Source organism: Mauremys reevesii, linkage group 3 (genome assembly GCF_016161935.1).
Source record: "Mauremys reevesii isolate NIE-2019 linkage group 3, ASM1616193v1, whole genome shotgun sequence".
NCBI lineage: Eukaryota > Metazoa > Chordata > Testudines > Geoemydidae > Mauremys > Mauremys reevesii.
In genome coordinates, this window is record NC_052625.1 from 95,195,022 (window position 1) to 95,208,852 (window position 13,831).

General features: G+C 41.9%; 1 protein-coding gene across 1 annotated transcript in view; it reads right to left on the reverse strand.

Moving 5' to 3' along the window:
- SCAF8 (SR-related CTD associated factor 8) overlaps positions 1-13,831 on the reverse strand; it is a 156,685-nt gene that overhangs the window by 137,524 nt on the left and 5,330 nt on the right. Inside the window, exon 2 of the mRNA XM_039528213.1 lies at positions 4,990-5,102. Within this exon, the coding sequence (XP_039384147.1) occupies positions 4,990-5,055 (66 nt within the window). The 5' untranslated portion in view covers positions 5,056-5,102. The remainder of the gene's footprint in view (positions 1-4,989; positions 5,103-13,831) is intronic.

A 13,831-nucleotide genomic window follows, 5' to 3' on the forward strand; every position in this document is an offset into this window, starting at 1 on the left:
ACTGCAGAAGAAGAATACTGACTAGAATTCTAGTCAATTTCCTCTCCCTTCCTTCCATGTGTAAAGCACTACTACTTGATAACCCTACAGAAACCTATTATAGTGAGTGTTGCCCTCTTTAAGGCGAAACAAAAAGAAAAACTAGTAAGAGAACAGAGAAAATATTTAGCACTTACCAACAGATATCACTTTTTCTGTTCAAAATACTCTAAAAGCTACATTAAAATATTAAAAGGAGACCATGTGCATGAAAGTGCAGAGAAGGCAGCAAGTGAGCATGCAGAGAGATGGGGGTGGAGGAAATAGACTTCCAAAGGGTATTAGGGAATGAATAGTTTGTGTAAGGTTAACAGAGGAGATGGAAGGAGACAATCAGCTTTAAAAAAAATGTTAAGAGCCAAAGTGGAGATACTTTACAAACATTATAAAATTATAAGTAATCTGACATTAAGTAAAATACCTACAGCATCAAGTTATATATATATATATATATATATATATATATATATATATAGTGATGTTTTCAAATGTCAAACAATCAGTTATGAAACTTTGGATGTCGTTTGTTTTTAAATACATACACAAGATTGATAATTTACTACATTTACAATAATCCTCACACTGAGATTATTCCCTGCACTCTCATTACTACACAATACTAACACTTCCTGTACCCAAAAGAGTTCAGTTGATACTAGCTTAGTCATACCAGTTAACTCCAGATTCACAAAATATTATACCGCTTTCTGATTCTGCTTTTGCTAGCCAAAGAAATTTTTCATGACTGCTTAAAATAAGCATGCCAAGCCCAGGGGTTTCTACTTTACCATATTGGAGCCCCAGCTTCAGTATCCACTGAAGCCCAGAGGCTTATTCCCTGAACCACATGGGGTAAGGTGTGGCCTATTTCTGAGAGCTCAACACCATTAAGGAAAAAATCCTTAGATTCCTCAATTGCTGTAATTCAGAGTGCCATTGTACTCCAGAAAAGTGACTGCAAAAATGGTAGCCTTTTCCACAACATATTTTCTTCCACATTCATAGCTGACAACTCAGAAGTTTTTACTAGGGAGTGAGCTAGATTCTGTTATAAACTGTGCACTATTAGAATTTTTCAGTAAGATTTAACTGCAGGTCCGGACCATGGGCAACAGGTGAACACCCCCCCTTCGGGGAGGCTAGCCCTCCAGCCCTGCTTGTTCCACCTTCTGCCCTACCCTCTATGACTGGAGGAGCCCCGAGACCTCCTGCCTCGCAACCGGAGGAGCTCTGGCCTGCCAGCCCCAGCCATGCTGGCTGGCTCTCCCACCAGTGTTGGGCCAGGCCACTGGCCCGACCCTCACCCTGGCAGGCCTCAGCATTACTGTTGGCTGCCGTCTGAAGCTGAGCCCCCACTGGTTTCTGGGTAAAGAGGAAGGGAGGGCATGGCTCCCGGGGGAACATGGGTGGGCCATGGCCTAGGTCAGGGGGGGCTTAGCTTGCCCTGGCCTTTAATACCTGCTGCCCATGGTCCAGACTCTGTTCTTGGGTACACCCACTTAAACTTTGCTAGCATCAATGGATTGCCCTCAGACCTGTGCAACAGTTCAGCATAGAGAATCTTTATTACTGATGATACGAGCCAGATGGAACTCTGTTTGACTTTCATATTCCATTTTAAGGCTGCAGGGCTGACAGAAAAAAATGATTTTAATTGTAAACCAAGTAAGTGTTAGATAAACTAGTAGCTTCTAAACCTGGGCTGGATGTGGCAGCTGGGCCAAGTAATCCACCATCTGTGCAATCTCCCTGATACAACCATGAAATTGTTGCATGCAAATTAGCTGTTGAGTAAGGGTGGTGATTGATTGACTTATCTGTGATACCACAATGGTCTAGGACTCTTGGCGTGGCATAAATACACTAAACACACTTTACTATATCTGTACCCTGTACAGTTGTAATTTGTAAAATAGCTGACAAATTACAATTTGGACAGTAACAAACCACAAATCCAAGTGATGATTAAACCTGGTGATATTCTTAACAGAAAGAACCCTCAACCATGCTCACTTCATACTGAGTCAGACATTTTAGGCTTTAGAGTGACAATCGTAGAATATTATTATAGACCTTCTTAAGATAAACATGAAATCTTACCATGCCAGATCCAGACTGAAACCACACTTCTAAGAGCCTCATTATAGAAACATACTAAAGCATTTCTAAAGGCAGGTTCACTTAAGGCAAAATATATATAAGGATTTTCTATAGTGTCCAACAGTTGACTAAGTGCCAATTTGTCTCATGGTCATGTGCTGGCACCCGATGACAAAATTAGATCTCTTCTCCAAACATAGTTCTTATATTTGAAGGCAACTTACTGTACTGTTCAGGACAGGACCATTGCTTCTGTTTTGTTTCTTTTCCTATGAAAATCTGATAGTTTTAACGAGAGATCAGTTTGAATTGCTGTACAGACTTTACATTGCATTAACTATATCACAGTCATAGCTAGTAAAATTATTATCTTATTTCATTAATAAGTATACCAATTTGGAAAACATTCTAAAATTAATATTGAAGTAATTGTAAACATATTACTCTTATAGGATATTAGTTTGTTTTTTAAACAAAGGTAGGCTGGACTTCTGAGCTTTTGCCCACAAAATTGGTGGAATACCACACTACAAAAGCAGCATAGTTTTGCAATTGCATTGAATCTGGCCTGGAATTAACCACAAAACTCCCACCTAGCTGCCTTTGCAGAATCCTTATGAGCAGTTCCAGCACAGGCAAGTGCACATTGGATAAAGGAGGAGCAGAGGAACAGGCTAAAACCCACTTCAAGACACATGGACCAACCCTATTGGATGACGTTCTCTCTCCAATACATTTAGACAGACAATTTTAATTTGGGATCTACAAAAATACTTAGGTGCCTAAGTCTGTTCTTTAGGCACCTAACTCTAAGTTTTAGGCACCTAAATCCCAGTGTTGGCTCCACTGGAATCCACAAAACTGAAGCCAAACCCTGTAGGTGCCAAAACTCATGCAGCACCTAATTTCACAGTAAAAATTCCCTTGGTGTCTAAGTTTCTACCTCTGAGTATATGCTCTGCTGCCTCTCCCCCCCGAGTGAATCATGAACGAGGCAAAGGTAGGCATTTGACCACCTATCTCACATGCAGGGGCCAATCCAATAGGCAGCCTCTAATCATGCCTAACAGATCAGGTCCCATTCAAAATCTGGCCACCAGAGATGGAGGTGATGCTAACTTATAACTTTTAGCCCAGTGGTTAGAGTACTTGCCTGGCCTATAGAAACCCAGGTTCAATTCCCCTCCCTCCCCCCATCTCTGCCAGAGGGGAAGAAAGGATTCAACAAGAGATGTCCCACCTCTTAGGAGAGTTCTCTAACCACTGGGCTATGGGATATTCTGATGCGGGGGCTCTCTTAGTCGCTCTCCTGTTGAAGCTATTCTACTGTGAATAAAGAGTGCTTGGAGCAAAGGAGCTGGATCCAGGATCTCCCAGGTGGGTGCCTTGACCACTGGGCTATAGACTCATTCCCACTCTCTCTCTAGCCTCATGACTATTTAATGATTTATCCTCATTGGAACACTCATTGGGCAAGAGAGAGGGAGAGAAATACGACTGTAGTCCAGTGGATAAGGGCAACTTTTTCTTGGCTTTTTGCAGACATCTCCAATTTCCTCCAGCGAAGAATTGGGAATATTTATATATGCCTTTCTGTAAGAAAGCTTCCCTTAACATACCAGGAGGCACAGAAATGTGGTGTTTGCCCTTCTAGGGAGGGAAGGGCTAAATAAGAGTATTTTTCTTTTGTACGTGTGACCACACTCATCCATGCTAGTCTAGCTGGCATTAGTATTTTGAGAGCCTCTAGCAAAGTTAGGTCCCACCCTCTCAAACCTCATCCAATCTTAACATCTCGATGTTGCAGCAATGTGTGATGCTGTCATCCCTCAGGCATCCTGTCATGACATTGCTGAAGTCACATTGTGATGACTTTGATCCCCAAAAAATACATTCAAAACTTGAAACATCCTTACTTAGAGGCCAAATTCTGCCCTCAGATGCATACACATAGGATTCCCATTGAATTCAAAGGAAATTGCATGCTCATGTCACAGAGAATTAGAAAGTGTTTTCAGCACCATGTCATTTCAACTTGCTCCCAGAAGGTTTAGAAAACATGATGCTGGCAACTGTTCTGGCAGTCTAACCATACCCACACTAAAGTTCCCAATGTTATTACCATTAGTTCAGTTTTTCCAAAACTGTCTTAGTTTAGACAGAGCCCCAGTCTCAAAGTTTAACTCTGCACTGCTGCATCCCAGATGTTAAGCTTTAGTAGCCAGGCAAGTAAACACTGTTTATTACTGTTTCATATGCCACATTTGTGTCTACTACTCTCTAATAAGAAAGCTCTCTAAACTGCAAGTCAGAAGGCAGGTTTGCTATAGCAATCATCTGTTTAGTTGCAACAAGATATAAGCATTATGAAAGCTGTAACTGAGAGTACCCTCATGATCTCAGCATGCAGATAAAATAAGGATGGGAGAACCAGCATCCAGGCAGATTCTAAGTAATTCTAGACATATTTGTCAATATTCATAGGATTCCGGGTGGTAGTGTGTGGAAACATTTTTTCTGTAGAAGTGCTCAAACTGCAATAAAGAACTAAATGTAACTTTATTAATATACGTATAGTGAAGAAACACTTATGAAAGTAAAAGAGGGATTAGTCACTCAATTCCATTTATTAAAATAAACCTTTTATAAAGTGGGTTCAAGTGTTAAAACCATTTCAGTTAGAGGGGACTTTTATGGAGAATTCAGGGATACTTTCTGCTTTAACTCCCACATTTTAAAGAAACACCTATTCAGGACTGTGTTGGTTATAAAACAGCAGGCAAACAAACAGTAGTAAAGCCTTGAATAAGAATGCTGGAGATACCTGGGACTGAAAATGCATCTTATTACCTTGGGTTTTGGGTTTCTTTTAACAGACTGGTTGGCAGCCAGGCATGTCAGTTCTTTACAATTCATAATTTGGCTCTCCTGGTCTTCGGCTTACCTCCACCTTTCTCTCTTGCCTGCCAGGACAAAATATATGCTCAAACTTTCTTGTATATCTCAGACGTTTATCATGAAATAACAAACTTGTTATCGGAGGCTGCAAAAACAGGAGTCCATTTGCCAATCTCTTAGGACAAACAGATATAACACTACTGACCTCAGCAAAGTCATTCAAGCCTCAAAAGGTGAACGGAAAAGATGAAAGTCTCATTTGATCCATTGTTCTCTTCATTGTCTCAGATAATTAAGAAGGGTAGTAGATGAAATCCTTTCCCATTGTTTTATTCAAGTATTTTTGATTCCTTTAAAGTTAACAAATGAGCCCTGGGAGAACATACATCCATTGTAGGTTTTTTAAACAAATATACAGTGATGAAATCAGAATGTCAGATGCGTCTCTAGATAACCTTTTGTATCAAAGCTCAGAGCACAACATCCCACACTAAACTAAGTAAAACGAATTAAGTATATATATCCCATGGATTAGTTTTACCTCAGGTGAATATGAAAATGAACAAAATCTCTTGCAGTGTCATTGGTCCAGAACCATGTTTAATGTATCTCCACTATGAGAGCTATCTTTACAAAAGTGCAGAAGACAAAGAATAAGGGAATGGCTGAAGTTTGTTTCATTCAACAAATACAGTTTAAAACTCACCTGTCACAGTTGGCATGATACAAAAGTCAGAGTGCTCATTAACTGCAGAACATTCTCTTTGCAATGTTTGTATTTACAAATTAACTGTTTATTGATGCTATGTACTTTGGTAAATGCAAACAGAACACACATGTTGCACCTGCCATCCCCTTTATTTTGACAGAATATATGGTGCACACCATTTGCTGCCAATAGCTAAATCTAATCACTCCAGGATTTTGCCGGTCCCCAAGCCAATTCTAGCTATGCCAGGGTTCTGTCCACATTTCCCATTTTGTATCTCCCAAAAGTCATCTGGTTACCCTAGCCTTGCCCCTTGCTGACATAAGGTCCACATGCAATGCAATATGATGCCTTCCTACCATTCACTTCCTCAATGAACTGGGTCATGTCCCACACTAGATTACAAGGTATGGTTGGGGTGCCCCATTATACACCTTATGGTAGAGAGATATATTCTCTGAAATAACAGGGAACATTTGCACAGGCATGCTCAGCACAGCTATTGGGAGCAGGCAGAAGGGCCTAGTGGCAGCAGTACTTGATAATGCTACAGCACCAGGGCTCAGAGACAGCTGGACATCAGGGCATTTAAGATAAGGACAGAGAGAAGGTACAATGTAAAAGAAAGATCAGATGTTGCTAGTTAAGACTTTATGACTTTGTTACTATAGAAAATGTTAAGAAGTGACTGTTACTGTGTAACATTCAGCAGTTAGATATAAACCCCAAACCATAGGTACAGAAACTTGATCTGCTTAATTCTATGGAAAACACAATATATAATTTCTGTGTGTCTATAATTGATAACTTTTGAACATTGCATCTAATCAATTCTGAAATTTCAGGTAACATTCTAGGCATCAAAAGGCAGAAGCCTCTTGGATTTTGGTGAACGCCAGAAAACCAGAAGGGGGGAAATGGGGAACAGAGCCCCTGGGATCTGGTCAGCAGCTCATCGGCTTCAGCTAGGTCGGTAGTTATCTATAGATCAAAGAATCTGTTGATGACAGTCATTAACATCTTCATGCATAACAATATTCCCTCAGTTTACCCATCATCCCAATAGAGTTTAAAATGTTTTGACAATCTGAATGACTTCTCTCTGACAGGACAAAATAATAATAATGGTGGGAAGTAAGGCACAGGGAGCCACTAGCATTGGGGGGCAGGGGAGGGGTAGAAGGGATAGGAAGCAGGCAGGGCTTGCAAGGAGTCCCTGAAATTGAAGAGACTGAAGGGTGGTACATATGCAGCTTCTGTGCGTGTGGGTTTGGGGAGTGGGTAGGTAAGAAATGGAGGATTGCAAGGAGTCCCAGTACATACAAGGAGCTTAGCCCGCAGAAGTCACTAACACCTCTACACCAACCTAGAGGTGTAAATTCAAGCTTGAGAAGATGTACCTGTGCTAGCTCTGATTGAGCTAGTGCACTAAAAAAAATAGAGTGCAGCGGAGGCAGTGCAAGTGGTAGGAGGGGCTAGTCACCTCAAGTACATACCCATCCAAGATGCTCGGTACCTACCTGGGGGTATTTAGCCCCTCCTATTGCTCACACAGCCATGGCTACCCTCTATTTTTAACATGTTAACTTGATCAGTGCTAATGCGGGTACATCTGAAGCTGGAATTTACACCTCCATCTCATAGTGTAAACATATCCAGAGTGTGTGGTCCTCTAATGGCTAGAAACACCTTTTAAGCCCTTTACTATCCAAGAGATTGCAGTTGTGAAGCTCACCCCACTCCTACATGCCTTCATTACCCCCAGGCCAACAACACAATAGAAAAGCCACTTGGAGGCTTCATCTAACATAGGAAGTGGCTGCTCATTTTCTGAAAATAATTACATTTGTGCACCATACTTTGCAGTAGACGACATTTTACTTCCATGTATCTAAAAACAAATCTGTAATATCACTTTACAAAGAAAATCAGTAGCATTATCCCTCTTCTGTAGATGAGGAACTAAGGCACAGAGAGGTGAAGTGCGTTTTCCAAGGTCAGCCAGTGGCAGAGCTGGAAATAGACCAGAATCTACCAAACTACAGAGCCCTAAACAGCCCTATGGCATAGCTAACTCAAATACTTCAAGTCTCTGACCCATATCACATTAGCTGTTCTTATTTGGAAGGCTTTTAAGCCGACCTATCTCCATGACTAGGCACAAAGGAATTAAGAACAGGACCCTCACCAGAAAATTTCTGAGCCTCAGCCTGGTTACTTTCAGAAAACATTCCATGATGCAAATTGTTTGTCCAAATGGCTTTCAAATTTTAATAGGAAGTAAGGAGCTTCTCTTTAGTAGTAAATTGTCATTATTCTTGCATGAGTGGCCCCTCATGGAACACCAAATTGACTAATGAGGGTGGAGGGGTAAGGCACGTACTGAAGGTCAATGACCATAAAAATATTACACGGTATTTTTATTTGTAGACTATAGTAGATACTCAACAAAATGAATGAGATCTGATTTTGAAAAAGAATAGCAGCATCTTCCTGCAGCGGTGTTAGCACACACTTTATAACGTCTACTTTAACTTTGTTTGCTAGTGATACCTCAAATTTATTTTTTAAAAAAAAAGGAATACTAGAATAAGGAACAGTGTACCATAGCTGGGGTTGTTGCAGAGTACTAAAACATTTCTTTTAAGATCTGTAACCAAATCAAAAAATTACAGTGTGTGACATTTTGAAACATGCACTGTCCATGGTGAATTTTCCCTAGTTTATAACCCAAGTACTCTTGAGTCACAGTCATGGATAGTAGCAGGAAGTCTCACCTGCACTAATGTCACTTTATCAAAAAGTTCTCCCCTGCCTCTCAGCCTAATAACAGCTTCCTAGGTTATTAGGAAGGTCTGGCAGGTGGCAAGCATGAAAAACCAAACACAAAGAGGCTGGTTCCCATTTACTGAGTGATTCCGTGAGTAGCACTACTCAGTCACAACAGAAAAGCTAGTTGTACACTGTTTTTGTACCAATTTAACTTTCAGTTAGGGGTTTGTTTGTTTTTAAACCCAAAATAGAGAGCCTCTCATACTGTTGGCACAGATACATTATACTTATTCCTCTACATTTTGGGGAATAAACTACACCTCTACCCTGATATAACGCAACCCAACGTAACATGAATTCGGATATAATGTGGTAAAGCAGTGCTCCAGGGGGGCGGGTCTGCGCACTCCAATGGACCAAAGCAAGTTCGATATAATGCGGTTTCACCTATAACACGGTAAGTTTTTTTGGCTCCTGAGGACAGCGTTATGTCGGGGTAGAGGTGTATGTCAATATAAGTAGCTTTATACCAGTGTAACTGCAGGCACATTATGGGGTTGTACCCCTTTGACCACGCTAGTTTTAAACTGATATAATTAAAATGGTATAAAAGAAGTGTTTGGACAAGCTCCTTGGATTACACACAGAGTGTAAATCGGGGCAGAATTGGCTTCTAAGCTCCTTTGAGTTTTAATCCAGACTATGTTAGAAAATAGTTGCAATAACATATTGGCTGCCTATAGAGGAAATAGCAATAACTAAATATATTGCTTAGAATAAAACAACATAAGTGGTCTGTCTCTATTAAATGCTGGCATCCACTTTATTGCAAAATCCTAAACCCTCTATTTGTTTATCTTTGATATAGGAACTTCTGATATACCTAATCCTGCTAAGTAAATAGATTCTGCTAATGAAGTATGCTTGCTTATGTTTGCTGTACCATTATGTACAGCACCTCCATTTCCAAAATGCTGTTGAGGCCTTTAACTGTAAGTTTCATTTTTTTAAATGTGAAAAGGTTTTTACAAACCAGAAACAGTTTTACATTCACTGAAGACTTCTTTTTAGAAACTAGACATTGCAGTTTTATACTAGTGCATGAAAATAAATTGGCAAGAAACTAGTCTATTTTTATTATCCAAATGATGTTTGTTGGTCCTGTATGTATTGTCAATCCAATACATATATTTACTTTGTAAGGCACTCAGTACTATATTGATATGATAGAAACTAAATGAAGGGCAAAAAGTAAACATATAATATAAATGGTAAACAAGCAGCCTAGATTTATACAAGTTTTCCAGCTAAAACAATCCAAGTTACTCCTAAAACACAAGTTATTTATTTTAACCTGGGTTCGTTCTTTACACCTTTTATAATCTGTTATACAAAAAAGATTAAATGCAAGTTCTGAGAATTTTATCACCACGGTTTCCCCTAGTATTAAGAGATACTGAGGTACAGTTATCTATTATATAAGTTTTCCTGAGCAACTCTTATTAACACCTTAATTTCTTCTCACCCACATGAGAAATAGAAGTTGATAAGTTTGAATTTCTACAAACTGTATTTAAAATAACTTTAGTAGCACATGCTACAGGCCAGTGGGTCCTTTCAGCAAATGGATGGCTGTTCCCCCCCCAGCCAATATAATGTGTATCTTTTATTGGACCAATTTCTGTTGGTGAGAGAGACAAGCTTTTGAGCTTACATGGAGCTGAAGAAGACCTCTCTCACCAACAGAAGTTGGTCCAATAAAGATATTACCTCACCCATGTTGCCGACCTAAAAGGCCTGAGGCAGCAAACAGTGGTTCTTGCCCGGTGTATCTCGCTCCAATAGACACACCAAGGTGGAGAAGCAGTTAAATGTTTATTCGAGTACTCAAATAACAGGATGCTCGGAGGCACACACACATCTCAAATCGAGCAACCCCAGACATAAGCTGTGTCTCTCTTCTTATACACAAGTCCAGCTAGGTATCCCTATTACCCCCCACTATCTACTCCCCCCTCCTATCCTATAAGTCCCCTCCCATATAATAGACACATTGTATAGCTAAGGATTACATTAAACAGGTTAAATCATTCTTGACAACAAGCAATTCATTTTCTTAGTAACTTTTCAGGGCTGTTAGGTTGGTTTACTTCTGAATTTATTCCTCCTCCTCCTAAACCAGAGACGAGTGGCCTCTTTTTACTATCTGCTGGTGCCAGTTACACTGATAAGAAGCTTTTACACATTCCATTCTCACTTCTAACCTAGGAGTTCAACTGAAGTTTAACATGGAGGGACTTTGGACAAGCACAAAATAACTTTGGCTCATTCAGGCCTAGTATAGATGCCTGATGCCACCAACAATTCCCTCCTTTGAGAATACTCAACAAACCTTTGGCTGAGTGTTCTCATATAATGGACAAAATGCGATTGAGTGCCTTGATGAAGAAGCAGTTTAAAACAAGCAATCAAGAGGAGGATGACTAGGCACAGTACCACACCTGTGAGCCCAATCCTCCTAGGTTGGGCAACCAATTCAAAGGGAATCAAAATGGGCCTTCCACTGCTTGAAAGCCTGTTCAGCTGACAGGATGTGTTTATTAATGTCCTGTGAGTTTTCTGGGACATACATAATCCAGGGCTTGTCTGTTCTGCAAGGCCAGCAACCGGAGCTGATAAAGCTCTGAGTTAAGGCTTTCTCTATGGCCAGGGTCTCATTGGCAAACTTGGTGAGAAACATAGAGCTTACGGTAAAAATTTGGACAGCCCGTCCACCCCATAAGATGGGAGGAGAATCATACCAAGTCTGTCTCAGGAGCACTCGGGGGGGGGGCAAGATATCCCTCGTAACAACTTCCATACACTTATAGGCAGAGGTACCGCAAATGTAAATAATACTGACAGGTGCTATTTCCAGCGGACCAGGTGTGATTGTCAGATTGAAACTGTCGATAACACACCAACCCAGGGTCCACTGACCAACCAAATAGGGGTAGGAAATACGCGCCGAGTTGGCCTGTGGTTCCCAGGGTCATCCCTCAATGCATACTGTGATTCAATAGTACAATTTAAATACCCACAAAATAACAACTACCAATAACAAACAGATTAAAAACAAAGTTAGGCTGGCCCTGAAAAAACAAACACAGCAGTCAGAGTTTTTTTTCAGGTGCGCTGTAACTGTCCAAAGGGGTCACAGGGCATTCATTCCAGGCCCTTACTGTCGCCTGAATAACAGCTTAAGTCCCAGATCGTCGCTGGCAGTCTTCTCAGTTCTTATCCCTCGACCTTTGCTGTGTGTGGGGGATCAGCAGGGGACGGTGAGGTCCCTTCCACTTCAGGCTGCAGGGGTGGGGGGGGGCATCCACGAGAGAGGCTGCAAATCTTTGTATACCTGTGGGAGAACAAAGAACAGCAGACAGAGAGCACATGTACTGAGATAAGAAACCAGCCCCTCTCTCCTCCCCTAGCAACCGGGTGTACCATTCATAGGCCATGCCCTCCCGAACATAATCTCACCGCTAAATCGATCGACAGACTAAACACTCAGCCTGTACTGGGAAGCCAGGGTCTAAGTCCAGAGGTTGTACAACTGCTACTCCAAGGGAGCTGTACTGCTTCCAGAAGCCGGAGGATCTGTGTCCCATGTTTAACTGGAGAACCTTCAGCTTTCAGCATTCCCCTTTTCTTCCATAAACAGCATGAGCATGCAGCACTCCAAAGGCATATCTGTCTGCTTAGTTTCGTGGAGTGAGAGTACAAACAGCATAACCCCTCCTTTGTCGTGTGTGACAAAGCTGCTGCTGACCATGTGAGGGTATACACCCTGCAGTTCCCCCAAAGTCAGTTGTTTGAGAAATATGCACAGGACGTCTCCAGGTGCATACAGTTTGAAACGGCTAGAAAAGGTCAGCAGACCGAGGGCTGGAGCTTCCATTAGTTTCATACAAAGGTTTAACCCACAATCCGAACTGCCGTTTTACGATTGCTGGGGACAGGGATTTGACAAATTGCTCTTTTTTTTTTTTTGAGAGCTGTCTCTCTCTCTGCGTTGTGAAAACCCTAAGTACTGTACTTCTAAGAGGGGCAATGAGCCTTGCCTTCGAGCACCCGATATCCTCCTCGTCCAAAAATTCAAGAGAGGCTCACACAGTAGCCTTAAAAGGGAGTCCTTCAAATCTCTAGCCAGAGCTGCTGAAAAGTGTAGGGGAGTTTTTAATCTTTGAGGTACACAGTCCAGCAAAAAGCTGTTTTAACTCTTTTCCCATCCTCCCCTCCAAAGGAAAAAAAAATCTCCTGATGAGTATCAACGGAATTGTGAAAGAAAGCATCTTTAAGTCCAGAGATGCCAAGGTATACGGTTTGGAACAAGGGGGTGCAGAGTCCTTCCCTTTGATCGGGTACTGCTTGATCCGCACTGGACCTTTTTTGGGCAGGAGCTGAACCTTAATGGGGTATGATGGGCTGCCTTTCCTGGGACCCCCCCCACTACTAGAAAAAAAACCTGGTCTCCCCACTGGCTCCACTGGGGGGCTTGCATGGCTGGCTCTCAACTGCAAGAGTCATTATCCAAGCATCTGGGGGGGGGGGGTGAGTGATTTCATCTTGGGTGAAATGCAGGGTTGCATTCCCTCCCCCTTCTTCCTCCTTCTTTCTTCCCCTTCCACCAGCTGCTACACTGCCATCATCTTCACTTGCCTCTTTTCTTTCTCTCCCTCTCTAAGGCTATAAGCCCTATTTTGCAGTTTCAAAATGAGCCATAGACATTCCCCATTAAATCCTCCTTTTTTTGCATTTCTTTTTAATGTCAGGTGGCGGGTCTGACCATTAGGATCATTAGGATCCACCTAGGATCTGCTGGGGGGGACCATGCAGGGGGGAAGGGGAGGGATCGGATCCCGATCGACCTGCTGCTGCCTCCTCCCCCCCCTTTGCTTGGCTATAACCCTCCTCTCTTCACTTCAGACAACAAGGTCCTCATAATTACAGTCAGTCATCCCAGTCAGGCTTGTGACAAAAAATCCCCTCAAAAACCGAAATAAACTTGCCTGTACCTAAAGGCTGCTAGGTCCACGGCCTAGTAGTAGTAGTGCGCCCCTCCGCTCCCATGTCGGGCTACCACAGTCTAGCACTGAGGCAGTCTCTACTGTCAGAATCTTTTCAATTTACTTTTAGTCAATGGATCTTTGCAAACAAAAGGTTACAGCACTGGACTGTTCCTACCGACTGTTGCCCAAAGGCCTGAGGCTGAGGCAGCAAACAGGTTCTCTTGCGTATATCTCTCCAATAGACACACACCAGTGGGAGAAGCAG